Raw genomic sequence first — 24,488 nt, forward strand, 5'->3', positions numbered from 1 at the left:
ACACAACGAATAACTAAATAAATATAGCCACACAAAAAAAACTCACCGCACGACTGAACACAACACATCACACCAATAAACAAAACAAAACACCACACCTCAAAACGCCACTAAACACCACAAAAGTAAATACCAACCTCACACCACACCACACCACACCACACCACACCACACCCTCATTCCCCTGTACTTACTCATCCCAGTGTATAATGCTATTTAAAGATAATTCCTCCGTATCGCATCACCAAGATGGCAGAGTCATCAGCATCCAGTCAGAACAGATATCGAACAAAATGTCCTCTGTCATCATATGCCATCAAGTGTGAGTCATCCAGGTGCTTGGATGAATAATTAAACTAATAATAACAACGTGTAGTGTTGTGATTGTACTATACGTATGTATCTCATAGCCTCCCATGTCGTATTTGCTGACCGCTGAACGACTAAACCATTGAAAGGCCGCACGTGGGTTTTCAGAGTTGCGGCCCTTAGGGATGTTAGAAACCTATGGTGGCGGGTTCGAACCTGATTCAATTTCTAAGTTTATCAGCTTATGTTTCAGTTGTTTGAACAAGATGGATGAGGTGTAAGGGGTTTATTACTTCTGGTTTTCCTCCCTTTTTGACGATTTATTGCTTCGGGTTTTCTTTCTACTTAAGGCTGGCAAACCATGGTGTCTTGTTCTGGAATATATACTGAACAGTAATAGTGTTCAAAGCAGCTTGGAGCCATTTCTGTTACTCGCTCATACCATGATGGAATGAGAGGGCACTTGGTCCCGGCAGTACGGATGACCAGTCTCAGCGAATACAATCGAGTTGCTTCCCTTTCACGTTCCAGGATCTGTTGCACACAATCCAAACTCCAGGTTTTAAAGGCATTCGCTTTTAAAGGCATCAGAATCAGAATCACTTGACTTTCCATCCAAATTAACTGACCCGGCATAAAACATAATTCAACGTTAATGTTTGCCTTCGGCCTTGAGGCTTCAGTCTCCAGTATTATAGAGCTTCTAGTCTATAATATCTACAACATTCCTGGTAATTGATATGGTTCAGCTTTAATGGACCCGTGAAGGTACCGGGGTAGAATAGGCCTTCAGCAACCCATGCTTGCCATAAAAGGCGACTCAGCTTGTCGTAAGAGGCGACTAACGGGATCGGGTGGTCAGGCTCGCTGACTTGGTTGACTCGTGTCATCGGTTCCCAATTGCGCAGATCGATGCTCATGTTGTTGATCACTGGATTGTCTGGTCCAGACTCGATTATTTACAGACCGCCGCCATATAGCTGTAATATTGCTGAGTGCGGCGTAAAACTAAACTCACTCACTCACTGATATGAACAAATGGTATCAGTTTTTCAGTCTACTAATATGACGTTTTGCATTAGCCTCTCTTCAATGGGGCCTTTATGTTGTTCTGTCCTCTAACGAGGTCGTGTTTCTTCTTAAGAGAAAAATATCTCAGATTCCCAGTGTCAGTTCATCTTGAGCACACAATAGAAATAACAGTAAATTCCCCATCCGTTCTTTCATTATCACATTTCTCCCAGCATGATAATATTTGGTCGCCGATATGCCACATTAGCATCATATTAAGACGAATCTGGGCCATAAATTTGCTATTTGCAAAAAATATCGCTTTTGTTTTAATGATTTTCTAATGTCGTTTATATAATCAATATCCACTGCGTTGCCCCATACTGACAACCAAGGACAGAGAACGAGCCAGTTCGTTCTGGTTCAAACAAAACGAACCAACAGCATGCAAGCCTGGTATATACTTGTGTTTATAGCCCAAATCTGAGACGTACGGATAGGGTCGCTGCATTGAGGATCACAGGCTTTCGTTTTCAAGTCCATCGTTATCGACATACAAAACAGTGATCGAAATCTGGACGAAATCATGAAAGAATTGAGAGGATAGGAGATAAAACTGGTTAAAATCAAAGCGTCTTTTATTAATTCCTGATAACGAGTTTGTAATGATTACGAGAGTTAACATCAGAGGTATGTTTAATGCTAATCGGATGATGTTCCAATGACATTCCAATGATATTCCCACAATATTCCAGTGATATTCCTATGATATCTTATCAATCGATACCTTTTTACTCCAGCGCGTCAAAAATCATTTAAGTGGCGTGCTCAAAGCGACCTACATTTCGCTTGTTAATAACTATATTCATAATAATAAGTTATCTGCACTATCTTTCCTAAACACGGCAGAGTCAATACAAGGATAGAAATTATCGCTGACTTTGTTATCATACCGAGCGTGACTCTCTTGTCAACCACCTTCCTCATTAACGGATCAAATACAACAGTTCTGTTTACCTCCGAGATGTAATATTGATATCGAAAGAGGTGATAATTCCAGTAATGGGAACCGCTGTCAACACTTTCGCTCTGTGCTATTTGCAGGCAGGGTTGAACAAGATTGTCTGACGGACGTACGGTTGTTACTGATTGTTCGGTTGTGATGTCACAGCACACTGCACAATGTTCCTAGAGCCCTGGGCTCTCATTATTTCTGTTTATTCAATGTTGGTGTTTGTTAAATGTTTGTACATTACATGATTGCGTCGTTCTATTGATTGGTCTGTTTACAGGGTTTATTCTGAGGAACCGCACGCTATATTTGATTTTCCATTGTTGATGGTCACTTTGACCTTGGAATGGAAACAACACGCTTCTGGTGTTTGTTCAAGGGCTGCATTATCGTGTTTTTACTTAATTGGTCTTGACGCTTTCTGTTCATTTCAATTATCTTCACATCCCTTGTATGTTTTTGTTTGTTTTAATTTTGAAACAAAATTGAACATTATGTCACATTGTCCACAATGAGACCTGAATAATCCGAAAGAGACTGTTCCCCTAGATAGATTTTTCACATTAACAGATATCCAGATTACTAAATATCCGTATTGGCAAAATATCCGGAATTATCAAGGACACACAGTAAATTGTTTATTTAACAAAGACCTAAATTTTGAAATTGAAAAGATTGTAACTGAAAAGAATCCCTGAAGATCGGAGTGGGAACTGACCTTCAGCAAACCATCCCTGTTGCAAGATGCGACTAACGGGATCTGGAGGTTAAGCTCGCTGACTTGGATGACACATGTCATTTTATCGTAATTGCATAAATCGATGCTCGTGCTGCTGGACACTGTCCAGTGCCTAGTCCAGACACGACCATTTACAGACCTTCGCCATGTTGCTGGAACATTGCTGAGTAAAACTAAACTCACTCACACACTGTAACTGAAAAGCAGGGCAGACGTGAAGGACTTGGCTGAATTGTTATCTGAAACACATATGTATGCATTGGAGAACGTATGCTGACATAATCTCCAGGAAGTGTGAGAAGAAGTCACGTTAACCAAATGTGATTTCTGCTGTGCACACTAACTCGTTGTAATGCTTTCAATAATGCGTCCCATATTTCCTGTGCAGGCGGGTTTCCATCCTTGAGGTCTCGAATCAACACATGGGATCTATCGGTTCACCGTAAACAATAGACCTCGGTGCATTGCTATTAACCATTTCCTACAGGTGGTTAAGTTCCATTCTGTCTAAAAGCAATGCGATACGGTCAAACTGCGGTGGTTAGCATCATTTTGAGAAAGGATGTATTTGCAATGGTCTGACTGGACACATGACGTAGAGAATACAAGCTGTCGGCATACTGAGAATGACCACTGTTTGGACTTGAGGATTAAGAGCACGATATTAGTAGCGCCTCTAATGTAGTGCTAAATTCTATACGGACATGGTCTAAGCGAAACAACATAAGGAACAGTGCTAGTCTGCATAATCCAAGGTGCCCGTGGGGCGCTAGAAGGTTAACAGGCCTCCTATCCCACCCGGTACCCATTCGCTGCTTGGTGAATAGATGCAGGTTTGAACACTGTCATGTGTTCGACATTGTGGGCCAGGGCTGTCAGCAAACCTATACTCAAGGTGTAAACACGATCAACGGTCAAAAGACACTCTGTGACCAATGTTGCTTAACTTTAACATATTCTTGACCTTCCCTTTATACAGAAGGCCACACACCTCCAGACTATGTAACAACGTCAATCCCCAAACCCCAAACCCCATAACCCTTTTCACATCAGAGAATGTTTTAACCCTTCTACTCAGAACACAGCACGGGTGTGAGGATTCACCACCAGTACCCACAACCCTGGTCTTAATGACCTAATGGTCCTTGTATCCACTAGCAAACAAACCGTCTTCCCACCGTGGTTCCAGGACCTCCGGCGTGCGTGGCCTCTGAGGATCCTCCAATTACAGACCAGTGTATTTTGCCATGCATAATTTATATCATCCATTATGTTGTTTAGCGAGTCCACGGTCTAAATCGAACGGAAAAGCCACCCCTGTAAGTATTTGCTGAATAATTGAGACTGATCGTATGGCGGACAGGGAGTTTGTCCACGGTGCCCGCGAAGAATGCATCTTTGTCTCTAGGGAGGAAGGTGATAAGTAGCCAAACCACCAGACAATTAGTAAAACATTAGCCACCATTAGCCTCATTCCTTCGCTGGACAATGGAAGAAACGGATAGGATTTGGTCACACTTGTCCAAGCTAATTGAGCCCTCCTTCGACTAAGAATTTCTGGAAATGCATGGCTTATCGTCAATACTATCATGGCCTTTCGGACAACTTGTTACCGTAACATGAAATATGCCATTTGCATTAATCGGCAAATATGCAGAGATTAAATTCAGATGCACTTAGTCTGATTTTCCTCATTAAAATATGTGCGTGCTGAGATCGCTTTCATTCATTTAACAACTGATAAAAAATAGATTCGGAAATTTAACATTTCATCAAATTTGGACTAAATTACCTTGATATTTGTGTGATTATATTTTTTCTCATTATTTTCGAAAAAGGGTTGCCAGACGTTACAGCTGTCGAAGTAAAAAAGAGGTCTTAACATTTTTTAAAAATTTCTAAACAGAAAGTTTGATTCTATTTGAGTTAAATTCCAAACAATAAATCTATTTCGACGGTTACGTGTGTTCATGAAAGTTTAAAGCAATGAAAGCGTCAAGCCTGACGTGCAGTTTTCATCCAAATCTGAGGTGTTTATTTCTCTGTTCATCTTGTCTTAACTCGCTGTCACACAGGCCCACAATAGAAGGATGCATTATCTTAACTAAACATATTGATCTTATTGTCCCCTTTGAAGATATTTGTAGGCGTGTAACATTGGCAAAGAAAGACATTGCATTCTCCTGTTTTTAACCCTGCAAATTTAAACGTCAATATTCTCGTACAGCCTTCTATTTGATCAAACATGGCGGCCAGCGAGAGCATCTCACGATATTTCCACTTGATATATGATCAGCTGGAAAAAACGATGTTTGGCAAGGAAATTGCCAATGGACTTCTTTTAATAGGTTTGTTTTTTTAGGTCTTTTAAAAATGAAACGTTGAAAGTCAAGATTGAAAATGGAGTCCATTCATCACCTTTATGACCTCTCGAATGGTTTGATGTGTAGTCCAATAAATGCTGTATAGCATTTGATGTGGCATATTTTGAAACAATTAGACATATCGTAATAGGGAAGTTCAGATCGACAAATATATAGAGTAAGTTGTGCGTTAACCCTTTCAGTAGATACATGAGCTGATCTATAATGCCATGACATACGAGCATTCACACTTGGTGACCCAGGGTGCATTGCGGTTAAAAGGAAGCCCGTATTTCCGCTACTTCAAATGTGGTTTGACTTGCGATGTTTTCCTACGGTTCTGGAGTAGAAAGCATGGCTCCATACACAGAAAGAGTGAATGTTAAACAGCACTCCATCATAAAAACACGTCATAAGTGGTTTCATTATTTGATTTATTCTCCAATAGCATGAAATGCGATGTTTTAATGTCTGGAAATTCATATCTGACGCAAAAAAATGTATTTCTTTGAAATCCTAAAATGTATAATTTGTTTATTCATTTGTAACCTCATTCAGTCATCTTGTCTGTTTGTTGTAGCTTGGCTAGAATCTGATGTGTATAACCGCTGGAATAAATATACTCCACAACTATTTTTGGTGTCAAAATCTCAGATTTCCGCAGAGCTATGTAGAGAAGTAACTTTACGTTGATCGCTGTAAATCCAACTGTGCCACTTTACAAAGATGGCGCATATAATTAACGTGCATGGATGTCGCCCACCTTTCGTCACGCAGTTCGTCACACCGTTCTTTGTAAGGGTGACAAATGTATCGTTTAGTATCTTTCTTTCATCCGCATTAGAATAACACTGAGGAAAACATTTTGATAAACATGTTGTAAAGGTGAACATTTAGACATGACACAGGGGTCATATTGCAAGCATGGCATGATGGGCGGGCGCAGTGACGTCACAGGATGCATTTTGGTCCACATTCGTCAAATTTGTTGAAGAATAAGAGTTTTATGCCGCTCCCAGCAATATCCCAGATGATCCCGACACGAGGAATGGGTTTCACATAGTTTCAACGTGGTGAATCGAACCCGGACAGAGTTGTTCCCCTTACTTGTTTCTGGATCGTGGCTTGATTAAACATCTTTGCCAGCACCACGACAGTGGCACCAAATGGTAAATGTCACCGATTTCCTCCTACATTGATAATCGCGTGCCCCTTGAAACAAAAACTCATTCACTTGTGTTGCTGTAGAACACCTAGAGATGGTCATGAAGCTCTCATTCCGAGCGCTGCTTTATGTCGTACAAATTAGAGGAGGCAGTTTGCTCATAACTGGTAGATAAAACACTAAAACTAGGGTCTCCTGCAGTTCCAGTGTATTATTTATGTTCACATCTCTGAAAATCTTCATGACTTTGCGTCTTGCTTGTTGACAACCTTAATAACGAGGTATTTTCCTGAAGAAGAGCCAAATAGCCCAGAAACGTTGTGTCTTACAAGAAATAAGAATCTGCCATCCATACACTTGTCTCAGGTTTCAGACAAGGATTGGAACATTGCATTTATCTGTGTGTAAAGGAAATTGCGCGCAATGTTATTAATTAGTCACGTTTTGACAGTTTATGCCCATCGAGACGGATATGTTTAAACGAAAGTGTTTCTCTTTTTCAGATCCAAGGAGTGTTTTGTCTGCCTCGCATTCACACCCCAACATGACAACCTTCTACAGTTTAAAGAAAGTGAGTTGGTTTTTTTGTTTTGTTTTGTATTCTTCCACCTATGCACCCTTCGATCATCCCTCATCGGTTCTAAGACATTTAGGGAAAATGTGTTTTAGTGAAACTCATCTTTTACGCCCTTGCGAAACATTGTGCTCGAGGCTTTTTAACTTTAGCAGGTCGTAACAAGAACGATATTCACGTGGCAAACCTATAATGAATTGTTACGATGCATCAACTCCCTGTACACAGCTCCCGTGGTCATATTTTACAACCTCATAATTCTCATATGGCTGAGGTTTTCTCTTCTATCACACAGTGATGATTAAGTTTTGACATACGAGCCCTGCTATGTAGTTTATGTATCAATACGGGGAGTATATGAAGCGAAGTAGAGACAGGTTGTCGATGTCGTAATGACGACGCTGTGAGGGCGTCGAAGACATGAGTTCCCTGTCACGCTTACCGAGAACGTGCGTGTGTGTGTGTGTGTGTGTGTGTGTGTGTCTCTCTCTCTCTCTCTCTCTGTGTGTGTGTGTGTGTGTGTGTATGTGTGTGTGTGTGCTTACGTGCGTGCTTACGTGCGTGCGTGTTTGTGTAAGTGACATACAATTTACAATCAATCTCAATGATTACGTTCTTTGAAGGACAAGTTGACATGTTGCAACAAGAAATGTATTTACTTAAAGGTATCAAAATCAAAACAGTACAGATATCACAGGTACCGACTTATTATCCGCATGAAATCGAATCATATTTTTCACATTTATCGAGAATTCTATTTCCATATTAAACAGGCCAGACTTATAATGTTCTTAAGCCGAAAACTGTGTTGGGGTCATAACAGCAAACTGGCTAAAGTTGGATATGAACATCCCTCTTTAATGTATTTTCATAACTAGTCTAAGATGGGTGGCGGAATAAAATATACACTCGACAAATGGATTTGAGCAAAAGTTACAATTGTTTTCATAATCGTTTCTGGCCTAAAATCAGGGGTCAATAAATTGGAAATTGGGGTCACAGGATAGCTTAAAAAGTGAAAAAGATCCCCATCGAATAACGGTATCTTGCTTGTCTCATTTTTACCCATAATTAAACATGGGTGTATGATTTCTTTTGGCCGTGCAGGCGTGATAGGGTAGACCGGTGGTTAAAGCGTCCGCTCGTCACACTGAAGACCCGGGGTCGATTCCCTATAAAGGTACAATGTGTAAAACCCATTTCTGATGTCCCCAGCCGTGATATTGCTGGAATATTGCTAAAGGCGCCTTAAAACTATTCTCACATACTTTTGGCCGTGTGAATACAATGTATTGGTTAACTTTACATTCACTTGTATCGTTCACAAAGATGTTTCCTGGTCAAAACATAATGTTAAAATATACGATACATGTCCTCATCTTGGTAGCATAAGTAACAGGAGCGAACGTATAACGTGTTTACAGTCAAAACATATATTCAGTCGAATTTAGATTGCAACACGAAGAAACAAAAACAGTCCAAACCGTCTAATCAATAGTTGAAATACGTTATGCGGCGCAATGATGTAACATCACCAGTCTCACGGTACTCGATGGTAACAACATCATCGTGAGTATATTGGAACATAGATGTTAACTGGGCCATTATAGATCGTTGCTGAACTTTCCAACAGATCCTCAAACGACGTGGCATTTATTAATCATTAACTTAACCTATTCGAATCTCCATATGAGGGGTTGACTCAATGCTCAGAGCTTAATTATTCACATCTGCATTTTCATCAGCTCGCTGCTAATGATTAACCCAAAGAATGCGTACTTGTTGTACAACATTATAAACCAAATTTGTTTTCGATAAAATACATCTCTGTCATATCATATCAGGGTTACTTTGAAATTAATTTCAACATATTGCAACACGGTTAAAAAAATTAAATTTATTAATACACCAACCTATTAATTAATAAGGTATATCAACGTACGACATACGGTATATAAGATATCCGTGTTTATTGGATCTTATTGTTTGGGTTAGCTATGAGTCACTTTGATTTTATCTGCGGCGAATTAAGGTGAGGTTCACAGTTTCTGTCTTAATGGCAGTGCTCGGAGTAGGGAATATGGCGACTTTTATGTCGTAAGGTTGACGGTAGCCAGGTGCATTAAACGACGCTAGGCTAAGCTAGGGCGCTGGTATACCGCTTACCACAGGCGCGGTTAACATCTTGAAATTATTACTTCAACGCTCATCGACAAAATCGATCGAATTAAGCTTTTTTCCAAAAGTCGTTTTTCTTCAGACGGAGTAAATTTGATTCGATTCTGGAAGAGAGTCCTGGAAAGTCACTGCATTGACTGAGGCTGGCTTAGCTTGGTTAGGCAAGCATAATACAACGGAGAAGGGCTGTCGCGGTCTTTACCTCATATCACGCCAGGCTTGTCTGGTGACTTTAAAGAAATAGCAGCATCCTTTTGAATGTGTGCCGCTGTGCCAGCCTCCCAACCCTTGCTCTCTAGTATTGAACTGTAAAAGACTTTGTTACAAGGTTTCAAAAGGCAGAGTACAAACGGGTTCGCACCATAAAGGGAATAAATATAACTGAAATTTGAACTTTGGCCTCAATTAGAACTACATATAGTGGTCTATTTGCACCAAGAGCAACGCCGGAGGAACGAGGTTGCCTAACGACAGTTGATTTTCGACTGACGAAGTCATTTCAGGCGGGACACGCCCCTCGACAGAAGGTAGTTACGATGTAATGACTTCGAGATCAATGATGACAAGATAAAGAACACCATTAGTCTCATGAATAGCACCTGGCCCCCTCGTCCAAAACCTGTCATTCCCTGACTGAGATTTGTCTAATACCACCTCCGTTGTTATTTTGTTTTTGGTAATAATGGGTTTGAGATATTTATAGGAAATATGATATTTTAAAAATACCGAGCTTGACATTTGTTTAATGACTATAGTTGTTTTTAATCTATCCACCCCATATGTTGCTTGTTTTACTGTAAAGGTAAGGGGACGTTTGTGGTACCCAGAAGTTGCCAGAGCGACATCCAATCCGCAACCCACGTGTTATTCGGCCTTGGTTTGTTTTTACAGCTAGGGACCTATTCTGTTTTCAGGGCAATTCCCGTGCCAGAAGCTACGGACTAAATATGTACAGGATAGTAAGACATTTAACATTTAAGAAAAAATATTATACCGGTTTGCGTCAGGGATTCTGGAAATCTAATCCGGAGTTTGTTCCTTATCTGTCAGATCTTGTGAGACATCTATACAGACACTTCCGGTGCCACATATGTTGGGTGCCGCCAGGGGGCGTTCCGTCTTACATCATGAGGAGTCATTATAGCGGGATCGAGGGGCCTCAATTATATATATACGTTATCGTGTGTGCGAATCTGTCATTATAAACGATTTACGGTCCAATCTCGAGATAATGAGGGATTTTATGTTGGTTTCAGCCCCGAAGGAATAAGAAATTTCAAAGTGGGGGCTGGTCCCCAGTTCTTGTATCAGTTACGGGGAGGGGAGGGGAGGGGAACTGTTACAGATCACAGATCCTAATAGGGACGTGGTTTCTTTTGTGTACACTGAATTGTATTAATGCTAAACTTTCGTCATGGCCTTTATGGCCTTATTATACCATGTTTGACGAATTTATAAACACTTGGTCTTTGAAAATAAATAAATATATATATATATGTGTGTGTGTGTGTGTGTGCGTGCGTGCGTGCGAGTGTGTGTGCGTGAGTGTGTGTGTGTGTGTGTGTGTGTGTGTGTGTGTGTGTGTGTGTGTGTGTGTGTGTGTGTGTGTGTGTGTGTGTGTGTGTGTGTGTGTGTGTGTGTGTGTGTGTGTGTGTGTGTGTGTGTGTGTGTGTGTGTGTGTGTGTGTGTGTGTGTGTGTGTGTGTGTGTGTTACCATGTGTCCAAAGGAGGCCAGAGAACCTTCGGAAATCTAGACTTGTTAAACTTAGAGCTTTAGAAGTGCAGGGATGGTCAGGCAGCAAAAATATAATGTGCTTCAGAGACTGTCATACAGACAGTTTAAACTCACAGCACACTCTCTCTCACTACACTCTCTTTCTTTCTTTCGCTCTCTCACTCTCTTTATCTCTTTGTCTCTCTCACTACTCTCTTTTCTGTCTCTCTCTCTCACAGACACACACACACATAACATTGACGTGAAGAATGTGTTATCTGTGGTCTCATTATCTCACTCTCTCTTTCTTTCTTTCTTTCTTTCTTTCTCTCCACACTTACTTGTCATGTCATCAGCTTTGTACCATTACAGTCCCACCCACGAGATGGTGATATATATGTATATATATATATATATATCCCACTCTCTCTCTCTCGCCCTCTCTCTCTCTCTCTCTCTCTCTCTCTCTCCACATTGGGTTAGGAACAAAAACTCCTGTTTGGAGGGGAAATATTGTGGTTCAAGCACTGTGAGACAGGCTGGTGTTTCTAAACACGAAGATGAAAACTGTTGCTGTTATAGAGTTGATAAAACTGTGTGACGAAGACCAGGAACCGTGAGAATTGAGCACAAATGGATGAAATCTCTGCAAGATTTATTAGAAAAGATGTAGAAGACGAACACCCAAATCGTCTACTCCTGTGGCCATGAGTCTCGTAGCATATCTTTATAGGTGATATATCGCAGTCTGTGCCACTTTGCCATAATACAATGGCTGGCAATTGGTCGGTGGCATTATAAAGGCTTTGGAAACCCAGAAAGATTGCAAGATCTTGTCCTGAATAATTCAAACTGCTTGCGTACATAGTCGGTATAGGCTGATGAATGTTTCAGCAAGTGTTTGAAATTTGCAAACTATTGACAGGCAATCAAGCCCGTAAACAAGTGGTATTAACAATGATGTCATCAGCTTTGTACCAATACAGTTCCACCCATAGGATGGTGTGGTCTTGTACGTATGTGCTCTCTCTCTCTCTCTCTCTCTCTCTCTCTCTCTCTCTCTCTCTCTCTCTCTCTCTCTCTCTCTCTCTCTCTCTCTCTCTCTCTCTCTCTCTCTCTCTCTCTCTCTCGCTCCGTGAAGAATATGTGTTATCTGTGGTCTCGCCAAATTCAAGTAACTTAAAATTACCTAAGTTCACGCAGCTATAAATGGGTACCCGGTGGTCATGGCTGTTAACATTCTCGCGTCTTACAGGCAGCTTGATCCATCGACCCTGCTAATATAGTTTTTTCAGCACACACTTTGTGAAAGAAGGTTGCAGCAATATACTAGTATGCACATATATTATCACAACAAATCCCGTAATTTCACCGAGTGTAATTCCCAGTACTGTCATGAGGGAAACCCGTTATCATTCGTCACGGTGCGTCGTTCGTTCAAATATTCATCATTTATGATAACAGTAACATTACTGATATCACCAAACAAGATTATACTCACCATTTGGTTAACTGAAGTAGGCTATTATATTTCGAAACATTCATATTCGTAATAATAGTTAGAATTATAGAAATCCAATCCCTCTTTGCTTCCTCTGCTTATTTTGATCTATATGTAATAACAGTGAAGGTGATGACGACGATAATGATGATGATGATGATGATGATGATGATGATGACGACGACAATTGTGTGAGAATGATGACGATGACGAATGTGATGATGATGGCGATAAACCTTTTTCAACTTCATTGACATTGTCAAGGCAGTAGGAAAAACATTAATATAAAATATGAACAAAAAAATCTCGACTAGACAATAATCAGCCCCTATCATATACCGAGGCAGGGATCAGGAAGCAAAAAAGCATATTTAGGTCAATATTTAAATATATATTGAATTAAAAAACGCAATAGGAGGAAATTTTTTTTTTTAAATTCGATGTTAAGACTTTCATTCAAACATAATGATATTTCAAAGTTTTTGCAAATATCATATTTCAGATGTATTATATGTATTATATATCATGTGTTAAATATGACAATGTATTATATATGATGTGCTTTTTAAAAAGAAGACAAATATGGTAGAAATAGTAAGCACTTCGCAAGTCGGATTTGTAATCCCATGAAACAAAGACAGTAATGCATTTACAAGCGGATGGGTAACCCGTCCGTATAAGAGGATTACATCCTGTGACGCGGCACGGCGTAACGTCATTATACGGACTACATCCATTATGCATCTATGTGTTTTCTTGATGCAAATGCCATAAGAGACTGTGAGAGGTGGCTAGACAATGTCAGGTCCACTTCTCGCCTTTATTGCTAAGGCCATCTTACATACCGAAGTAATAAGTCAATAACGAGCTATAAACAGGTAAACGGCGTTTCCGTCTGAGACTTTCTATGGCTGATCTTTCTTAACAGGGGGACGAGTTCATGAGAGCCGAGAGAGAACCGACCTTCACACATTAAGTTTAAATTTTCATGGCTTGTGTTAAAATGTCTTTATGTATTGAGATGGAGTGTGAAGCGATGGTTGAATAATTGACTGTTTTTGTTTTACCATTGCCATTAGTACATACACGCTTAGCGCAGAATTTCGTTACACAAAGAATGAGATCGGCGCGAGATTAGACACACTTATTGAAGTACGAACATCAAAGGAGATTTAGTTATGTTAATACTTGTGTCCGTGGTCCATGATTTTGGTTTGATGAATAATATATCCAATACAGCAACTTGTGTTTGTTTTCTCTGCATTATTCTTAAATATACATGAAAAATTAACCAGTATAGATCTTTATTGATTTGATTCATTTTCTTGATGTTTGGGGCATTGATATATGATCGTTAAAAGCTCTGACTGGCGAATGTAAATAAAATAAAATGTTGTGTAACTAATGTTTTATTATTATACAACTGCAGCTCATATTTAATAGACTGAGTTCAATAGATGACGTAATATTTATTTTTCATGTTCAAATTCTGTAAGTAAATGCATATTCCATTGCATTGACTATTAAATATACATTTTTCTTATAGAAATATAGAAACTGGAATTGATTTTTAAAACAATAAACACAAAATAACGAGATGAAAATTGTAACGCGATATTACGTCAGTGTGCAAGAACGCTTGTATGAATAGATGCTATGGGGCCTTGGCATGAATATGCATGGCGATTTAGATAAATTGCGTAGGAATACTAACGGTTACCCTATGTAACCATATGTGTCTCCCTGAAACAATTCCCTGAGTCCTATACAGTGCAATGTATTATTGATAGCAATCGCAGAGTCTTTTGAGACTAAACAGCGATACTGTGCACAGCCATGTAGATATGTCATACAATATTCACAGCAAATGTTAACGGTTTGATGTAATGAATAGTTGATATGATAAAAATATTTAAAGTGTTTCATATTTCGGTAGGAAATGTTAAAGCGTCTTGAATGATTCATTCCAACAATTTTGTTGATGGAGAAGGTAGCTTAAGTGTCTCATGTGATAGTAAAGGAATACATCTTCTCAATATGGGCCCTGCTGGGGTGAGAATGCACAGTACGTGAGCTATTGTTATTATTTATTAATGTATATAGTTGTTGGTGATTGATTTGACCCCCCTGTTGTGTATATGATAGGATTTTACAGCAGTGGCACTGTGCGGCATGTTTCGGTTTTAGAATAACATTTTACTACGCAAACCTAAACTTTCAAATGACCTTAGTTATTAAACTTTAATAAATTATGATTGTTATGTTGAGACATCGGTGATAAATCATCTTTGTGCAAAGTCTTGTTTCACCTAAACACACAAACACACACGAATAGACACACACACACACACACACACACACACACACATACATACATACATACATACATACATACATATCATTATTCTACAACTTAATATACGAGAGAAAGAGAAAGAGAGAGAGAGAGTGAAAGAGAGAGAGAAAGACAAACGCACATGAAATAATCTCAAACAATTTCTATCCACTGAATACCCACCTTCCATGCAAGTATTTCTTCAGACAATTCATCATCATTTTTTTATCAAAGCAGTGTAACTCTCGATTTTTAGCAGCTAAATTAGAGTTTTTTCAAGCCCGATCGGATTTCAAATTTGAATCTTTAGGGAAAACAAAATTCCCCCTTATTTAGTGCTTTAGTAAACATGCGGGCTAGCAGACAATGAGAAACATGAAAATAAACCCTCTGCTCTAATATGCTCCCCGCTATTGTCGAGTCGTATTCTCTGTCTCCGACAGAATCATTCTGTATTCGCGTATTTTGATACCCACTTTTCTTGGTAATAAATATTCTTTAAACACAAGAGACTCTCATCAGTTATATCTAAATGACAAAGCAAAAGGAATCTGAGATCAATTATTTACGTGAGCCAGCGAATGAGCTCCATCGTTTTGTCGCAGGCTCTTAAGCGCTCGACTTTGATTCTGATGGCGAACACGATACTAGGGGGCTCCATCACAAGGGACGGTGTAGTTCTGATGCTTTGGTTATTTCATGCACATTTTATACATTCCGTTTTTACAAGAAGGATTATATTGGCACATTGCGTTGAAGGATTATAATGCTATATTGTATTGAATGACCCCATAACGAGTCTGTTGCTTGCAGAGTCATTTCACACGAGTGGTGATCATGCCTACTGCCCCTCATCAACATGCGATTGCAATGATGCTAATAGGTCAGGCATATTTCTTTTCACAGAGCATAAATAATTTATGTATGTGAAAATGCTCGTATATGGTAATGTCTTGGTATTGATGTGTCTATGGGGACCCGATGCCTATAATCTCTGATGCACAGGACTAGAATCCGGTACATAGTAAGCAATATTTCAGATATATGATAGTGGCATGAAGTCAGCGATATTACATATATATCTCAGGGGCATTTAGATAGCAGTCTAACAGATATATCTCAGTGGCATGTAGATATCAATATTACAGATATATTACAAAGGCATGTAATCAGCAATGTTACATATATATTACAGTGACATGTTGTAAGCAATGTTACAGATATATTTCATTGGCAGGTAGATAGCAGTATTACAGATATGTCTCAGTGGCACATAGTCAGCAAAATTACAGATATATCGTAGTGACTTATAGGCAGCAAAGTTACAGATATATCTCAGTGGCAGGTACATAGCAATATTACAGATATATTACCAAGGCATGTAGTCATCTGTGTTACAGATATATAACAGTTGCATGTTGTCAGCATTATTGCATATATATCATAGTGACATGTAGCCAGCAGTACAATACAGATGTATACCAGTGGTATGTTGTCAGTCATATTGCATATATATCATAGTGACATGTAGCCAGCAGTACAATACAGATGTATATTAGTGCTATGTTGTCAGCCATGTGTTATATATATCATAGTGACATGTAGCCAGCAGTACAACACAGATGTACATTAGTGCTATGTTGTCAGCCATGTTGTATATATATCATAGTGACATGTAGCCAGCAGTACAACACAGATGTACAGTAGTGCTATGTTGTCAGCCATGTTGTATATATATCATAGTGACATGTAGCCAGCAGTACAATACAGATGTATACCAGTGGTATGTTGTCAGCCATATTGTATATATATCATAGTGACATGTAGCCAGCAGTACAATACAGATGTATACCAGTGGTATGTTGTCAGCCATGTTGTATATATATCATAGTGACATGTAGCCAGCAGTACAATACAGATGTATACCAGTGGTATGTTGTCAGCCATATTGTATATATATCATAGTGACATGTAGCCAGCAGTACAATACAGATGTGTACTAGTGGTATGTTGTCAGCCATATTGTATATATATCATAGTGACATGTAGCCAGCAGTATTACAGCAACACAACACATACGTTCATGTGTGCTACTTGTACGCTGCCAGTTACATGGCAGGTCCCTCATCAGAAACCTTCGTTTCCCGGTTGGAGATCAATCGCCCTGGAGAACCACCGGGCGTTTATCTTGCTGATTGGGAGTTTCAACACAAACTCACATCCCCACTCGTACCCCGCTTTCCATGGCAGGCATAAATTTCAATAATGCATATTCCGAACCTTTCTGGTAGAGAATCGCACCTATTATACGGCGGTTGTCTGATACTGAACACGTATGGTAAATACCATCAAACACAGACCATTGACACGTGCACTCCACTGGAAAAAACTTCTATGGAAATTGAATTTCAATCGTAAAGAAATTTACAGCGATAATTCTTTAGCATTGATCTTTTTCAGTCGTTGATAGAAAACCTGCATGACACGCATCGGCGTATGATAATTATTTAATGGCGTCTCTCACATGAAAGGGCCGAAATCTGTGAAGTTTCTTCATCCTATGTAAAGTGATGGATGTAAAGCGAGAAATCTTTGCCTGTGGGGCCAACAATCACATTAGGGGGGCCCGACAAACAATCCACCGCTTGTGGTCATGACAAGAACTGTAGATACAGCGACACCGGAGATGCAATAAGCACATCAATTGTCTACCCATGGAGGGATCTCTCTCCCACAGCGACCGTCGGTAATCTATTTGACTTCATACGACAAGCCTCCGTACTAACACCGCTTTCTCATGACTCGTCACACCCGCAGTGTGTGGAGTTGTTGAAGGCTGGCGTTTAGCTTGATGAAATGAAACGTTTGTTGCCGGTTTACTTGTGTTTTGGTTGAAAATACTTGACACTTCTTCCTCTACGTGGAATCATCGCATTGCAGAGGGTTTTTTTAATATAATTCATCTTGTCAGAAATTTAAAGATATATTCCATATATTTCATGCATTGCTTGTATTTTGGACGCTGTATGACCTGAGATATACTGTCATAACGAACGCGCCTATATTTTTGTCTTCTTTAGTCCTGGTCATTTACAACGTACCATGGTTATAACGAACTGCATAACTAGCCCATGGATATGACGAACTGTTTCATTTTCTTTTTATTTTGTACCCTGCCACTTGATGTACGTTTTACTCGAAACGTATACATCGAACTTCGGTTATGTTGAACTACAATGAACTCTTCCTTTGAGTTCGTCATAACCGTACCTCACTACACTTGACATACTTTCGCGGTATAGTAACATACATTTAGAACTATTGATTTTTTCTGTTCAATTTTTAATCAAGACATTTGAGCAGTGTAGCAGTTACATTAAGTATTCATTCTGATTAGTTTGCACAGACTATGAAATGTTGCTCCGGGACATTGTTTTAAAGAGATGTGGGAAGGTAGTCTAAAGAACACTGATTCCTTTTATGAATCAACAAACACACCTGGATATACTATGGATTCAGGTCCAGATTAGAGTGTCGTTGTCAAATATGGATTTACTAGATTTTCCTGAAAACTATATGACTGACGTGCTGGATTCAAAACGACGCATTAATCAAGGAACATATCCCTGTGTTTCTGCCTACCTTTTTCGGTATACCGGTACCCGTTCTGTTAGTGCACTGATGACTGTTTTGTTCGTGTATTGGAGCTGTTCTCTAGCATACTTGCACCCATTTTGTTAGCATACAGGTATGCGCATGGGTGTATGGGTTTGCAAACGTGTGTTCTTCGTATTGTGTTCAGTAGAGCAACGTTGTCGGGAAAGCATTAAATCGTCATGCCGAAAGCCTGGTTCGAGTCCCAGCATAGATACACCATGTGGCAATTTTCCTGTGTCCCTTGAAATTGCTACAATATGCTAAAAGTGGCATAAAATCATTCTCACTCAATCACTCACTCACTCACTCACTCAATGTTCTTGTATTGTCACCCTGGATGAGTGCCTCATCTGCATTGCACCGTGTTCGATATTAATGTGTTTTGTTGATATACTCAAAGAAACGGTAGTGTAGAATACAGCCTCATTCATCGGGATCTCGTTAATACGGAACCTCGACAAACCAAACCCTGCTCAATGGTCTTATGGATTTTCTAGTCGTTCATGGCAACATAATTCATTGCTTCTAGTGCAATATCACGTGGCTAAAGTATCACCTGGATAACGGTTCTTCTATGAAAAGTGGCATGTTGAGTGAGTGAATGTTATTCAATGCCGCAGTCTAAATCAGCGCGTCGAAACGTGTTCAAATTATGCCTTGGACACGCAAACACGTGCTTTATATTGTGACATCCCCCGTTGGTCCCAAACATTCCCAGTCTCAGGGCAGACCACCTGATTATGTACAGCATGTTACAAGCATGGTTTGTTCGAACCAACCCGAACCCCATCCACGCACGAATTATGCCGGCCTAAGTGTTTAATGTTTGCTGTTGATGTTGCAGGTTATTGTACCAGGGACGAAAATCTAGCCAACGTCTGCGACAGAATCACAGGGGACGATATTCTCCACACCATTGTAAAAGGTGAGGTACTCGTAGGGGAAAAGGGCATGTATAAGGTAGGGAGTGGGGTCAATATAAGCTGACACGTGTAATAGGGCAAGACGTTTGTTTATATTATCTCCCCTTCCCAAAGGTCGAGTGGAAGAAGTCGAGTTTCACGCGCTGGGGAAATATATACGCAGGAATTCATCTGAGAGCCAGCTCCTTTCTCATGTGTTTGAAAACAAGCTGCAGATTACCTTTATGGTCTAAGCACTGTTGCGTCTATATCATCTCGAGGTCCGCGAGCCTATATAAATACGGCCTCGCGTGATACCGCTCGGCTCTCCATTATCTCGCTATTTACATTATGACGAGAAGCAGACAGCCAGATTCTCATGTATTGTACCACAGGATCATGTAGATTCGGCTGAGAACACGACTCGTGGTAGTTGTGTTACACCAGTGCCGTCAGACGTGACTCTGGCTCTTGACCTCACCTTAGAAGAAGTAGAAGGGGCGGAATGTATTCTGATAGACGAAGAGGAACGCTGATACTCAGACGAAGGAGCCAGGGTGTTCTTTGATAAGCGACCACTTGCAATTCACGGGAATGTCTCCCGATGAGACGAAGTAGAAAGAAGGTTTCAACCTATTAATTCAGTTTTTCATCCACGGAATCCTCACAGCATTTGAAGGCGTGGTTCAAGATTTGGCAACATCAGTTACACCACACTTGCACTCGAGACACTGTATGAAGGGAGATTCGCCGGCCAGGACTCCTCGCAACGACGGTTCAGTGCAAGCAGGACAAATGTCCCGGCCATCTGGAACTCCAGACAGTGTTTCCGTGGTCCCAGCTGCTCCGAGTCTAGCTTATGTTCTAAACAGGCATGATTGTAGTAGCATCAAGACCTATTTTGAAGAAAAGCTATTTACTTGTACATCACCCAAGCACAAATTACCTTACATAAATGGAACGTTTTATGGTGATTTATTCAACAGACGAAGGGGACGTCCATATTATATATTATATGACTTAATATCTCGTTTATGTGCATTTCTACCTACCTGATCAAATGTAGGTTGTATATGAATAACTGAAATTATCTGAGTGCTTTGTCGTCCAATTTCCTAGACAGTGTACATTACAATATATTGCGTATGGAGACAGATGTATGTCCCATGAAATACGGCAGTATCTAAAAGGAAAAAAAATGTTTATAAAAGCTTTTTTAATTCAATTTTATGACAATGGCAGTGTGTGGTAAAGTCAAATGTGGGCAAAGGGGTTCATATTGTACTCAAGAGTGTCATGTATATTTCAGAAACAATCATTGTGTACGCTTAGTCTGTATATACGTTTTGAAGGAAAAACTACTCTCCCTGTTTCAAGAGCCATTCGTCTGGAGTGTCGCAGTTTGCTTTGTAGAGTTGCGTCCCTTGGGCATGCCAGAAACCATACATTGTTTCGAATCTCAGTTCGCCACGAGTATAATGTTTGATTTTACAGAACCACATCCCGTTTCACCAAAGTGTTTTTTTTTTCTAATGAGACACCGTGATGTGACTGGAATATAGTTCAATGAGGCGTTACACTTCACTCGCTCACATGTCAAAATTGTTCCTGTGTTCCTTGAAGATCCGGCAAAAATCTAACCAAAATGATGACCTTTTAGAAAATGTGATTCCTTGTATTTCAGTTCCGAGTGTCCCTGTGCCCTGCCCCTTTCAGGGTCCCTACTCATTCTCCTACAACAACCAAACCAACCGGGACTGTGACAGCCCATCTTCGGAAATCCAAGAATGCGCGGATAGTTCAAAGTTCATCTTCAAGTACAAGCGGTGCCAGCATACCCCGGAAACACGCGATCAAGGTACGTGAAAGCTTATCAGCCAGACCGAACAATAGGCCCTATTACGTGAACATACAGTTAAAGCAGTGGTTTTAGAAGTGTAGTACACACACATGATCACACTTCAGTCTAATCACGTTGACCTTTCGCGGCCGATGCGACGGGGCCATTTTATTTAAAGCACCACGACACCCCGCTGGGAGGAATTGTTGTACTGGATGAAACTCGCAAGAGAAACTGAGATAAAATGCATTTCCTCATCAATGGCTTCTTAGTAAACTTTAATGGACACAATGCCATTGGCGTGGGAACAGAATAGAATGTATGGGCGACATTTATCGCCGCCAGCATACCTAATAATGATCACGCGGGGCTAGCGGCGCTTAATCGTAGTCTTATAGTCTGCTTTCAGGGGGTAGTTGCGCCAATCTAGCTTAACCATGCATAAATACCGGCTATACACCGCTTTGATGCAACCCAGCCAATGCTGAGAATACACATTCGCTACCACGTTGTACATATTGACAAAATGGATTCGTGTCTGTTGGCATAAACAGGGGAGGTAACTCAGAATTCACACATATCATCTAGAAACTCCACCAAACACTTTGAAATTTATAAAATGATATTCTTCAAAGGTAACTCTTGCCATTTAGGCGAAGGTAATTTATGCATGAAGGTTACTAAGGGCCATGTAAACAATTATTTATTGAATGCACGTGACCTTCAAGGAAACTTTAGCCGGTAATTAAATAATGAAATTATTACCTTCTGTGGGCAAGGATACGACTGCGAATCATGTACCGACTTAAAGGTATTGATTTGACTAGCACTTAATCACTGAGAATTTATAATTGTGACAGAAACAATGTCCTTTTTGTAACCGAAAAGTAGCCTTGTGAGATGGGAGGTTCAGAAAGTAAGGACGTCTAAACTTGTTCTATTTAGGGCTTTAGCCGTGCAGAAAGGGCTGGGAATAGTACGGTTCAGAGAAACTGCATCCTAGCATTGTCATATACAAAGTTGTGTCCGTTAATCTAGTCAGGATCCGCTGATCAGGTCGTCGAACCTGAGAGATCTACGAATGTTATAATTAAGTTCTATTCTTTCATTAAGATTACGCTGACAAATTACTCTTGTGAAAAAAAAACACCAAAAGCGTTTTAACAACCATCTCACACAAACATGTCTCATGTTTCCACAATATTAAGTATAGATATTAAATTTTAAATACGCATGTGATAACAAACGCATAAAAATATGTCTTCCGATGGATGAATAAAATACCACCTTTCAACAAGGTCTTATTACAAAATATGTTTTTTGGGAACAGAGACTATTACATTTACGAGAGCGCAGAATAACTCACATTCTGCTGCCAACAGTCGAGTTCTCTTTAACACACTGCAATATGTTACCGAGTGATAACAGCGCCTGGTTAGGTGACGTGGCAGCATGTGGCTTCACTGTTACAATAAGCTCTCTGTGTACTTTCAGGTAATAGAATCTCCAAATGCCAGCTCAATACATCACAGATGCCCAATGCCGAGGCAATTGTTACTTTCGCTTTGCATTACCCCGGCTTTGTACTGTCAAAATTCCAATAATCGTTTATAAAGGAGGATAGTTTATGGAATGACTCACAATAGACTAAATGTCTGAAATGAATATGTTGTTTCATTATTGAATAAAAGAAAATGAATCGAATTCGTTACTTTTATAATATAATCCTGGAAGATATTTTTTGTTTCAGTCAATATTGTCACGTTTTGAATAAGCTATGTATTTATTGTAAAATAGGAAAGTACAATTGTGTCATTTTACTAAACCAACAAGTCCAGATGTCTGGATAGGGGATGTACCATGACTGAGTAATATATATGATAAATTTCACCCGTGTTGTTAATTGTATATCTTATTGTCACGGAGTATATTTGTGTTTTGTTGTTAAAAGCCGCTCAGCAAAATTCAAGATATATGAACGTGATAATTAAATAATCAAGTTTCTGAACCAGAAAGACCGGTGATGGGCATCGGGATCATCGATCAGTGCAGTTAGAACATGTATCACTCAAGTCACTGACCACCCAAGTCGCCTCTTGCGACCGCAGTAGGTTGCTGTAGACCAATTCTAACCCGAATTCTTCACCGAATGTGACGTGTTTGTCTTGTAATGTATCTATTTAAGAAATTAAGATTTGTTGTAAAGCGGTTTCCAAATGATGAGATGAATACGCTTGGTATTTCAGACATGCAGTTCCAGTGCCTCGCGACATGGTTCAACGGCGATTTCTTTCTGTATGGAATGTTTACAGGTTCTGGTTTAACAGAACAGACACAGATGTACCGTTGCTTTGTAAGTATTCTTCCGAAGCATACCTCTCCACAAATTAGAAATACTTTGTGTAATTGGTGCGGCGATCTTCTCCCGCGCAGCACGTGCTCGGCATCATTCATGTCGGCTGCTCACACCGAGCAGACGACACCCTGGTTCTCCTGCCTCCATTCGTTCCTGGTGCAGACATCGTTCTGAGGTTTAATCTCAGGAGTTTTAAGAAACATTCCATTACTTTGTGGCGGTGCCTAATCGTATAAGAGATTTACATTCCATATGTAAAGTTCACTTTGCCTGGTGGTGGGATCTGGCCACGAGCAGCCGCCATTCCCTCTGGGAGCCATCCCGACTCATCCAGTTAGAAGGTCTTTGATAGTTGTGTAATGCCTTCATCCAATTTCCCTTTCAATTAGCACCACTTGCCGTTCTCAGAATCGCTCTGTGCGGAGGGAAAGAGTTCAGCATGGTCTTGAGTCGTTACTGTATTACTTTTACCAGTCACTGTTACTCGTTCATTCAGAAAATAAGACGTGTTCCACGGCTGTGCCCGTTGTTGATTGGGGACGAAAAAACCGCTCTCCTTAATTCCGCGTTGCTCGACCACCGACCTCGTACTGTCGAGCTCATCGATTTGTTCCGCCTGGCTTTGAGAAGTTGTCCTGAAGAGATTTCCCGCCAACTGAATTGTATTCATATCCTATGTAGATTTTTTCCTATGTATATTCTTCCTCCAGTCGACGGATCCGAGTTTGTTGTAGAACCGAAGCTTGGTTTATAGAGATGCGGATCTAATAACAAATGATGCTGGGGTCACCCAGCCTCTCCAGACCTCTACGTGGGATAACAACTCCGGCTC

General features: G+C 40.1%; 1 protein-coding gene across 1 annotated transcript in view; it reads left to right on the top strand.

Annotated features, from left to right (window-relative positions):
• The window catches only part of LOC137291481 (uncharacterized), an 87,311-nt gene that overhangs the window by 44,464 nt on the left and 18,359 nt on the right, over positions 1-24,488 (top strand). Inside the window, exons 3-6 of the mRNA XM_067822834.1 lie at positions 7,103-7,170; positions 19,403-19,483; positions 21,145-21,318; positions 23,547-23,653. Of these exons, the coding sequence (XP_067678935.1) occupies positions 7,103-7,170; positions 19,403-19,483; positions 21,145-21,318; positions 23,547-23,653 (430 nt within the window). The remainder of the gene's footprint in view (positions 1-7,102; positions 7,171-19,402; positions 19,484-21,144; positions 21,319-23,546; positions 23,654-24,488) is intronic.

The sequence above is a fragment of the Haliotis asinina genome, chromosome 7 (assembly GCF_037392515.1).
Source record: "Haliotis asinina isolate JCU_RB_2024 chromosome 7, JCU_Hal_asi_v2, whole genome shotgun sequence".
Lineage (NCBI taxonomy): Eukaryota > Metazoa > Mollusca > Gastropoda > Lepetellida > Haliotidae > Haliotis > Haliotis asinina.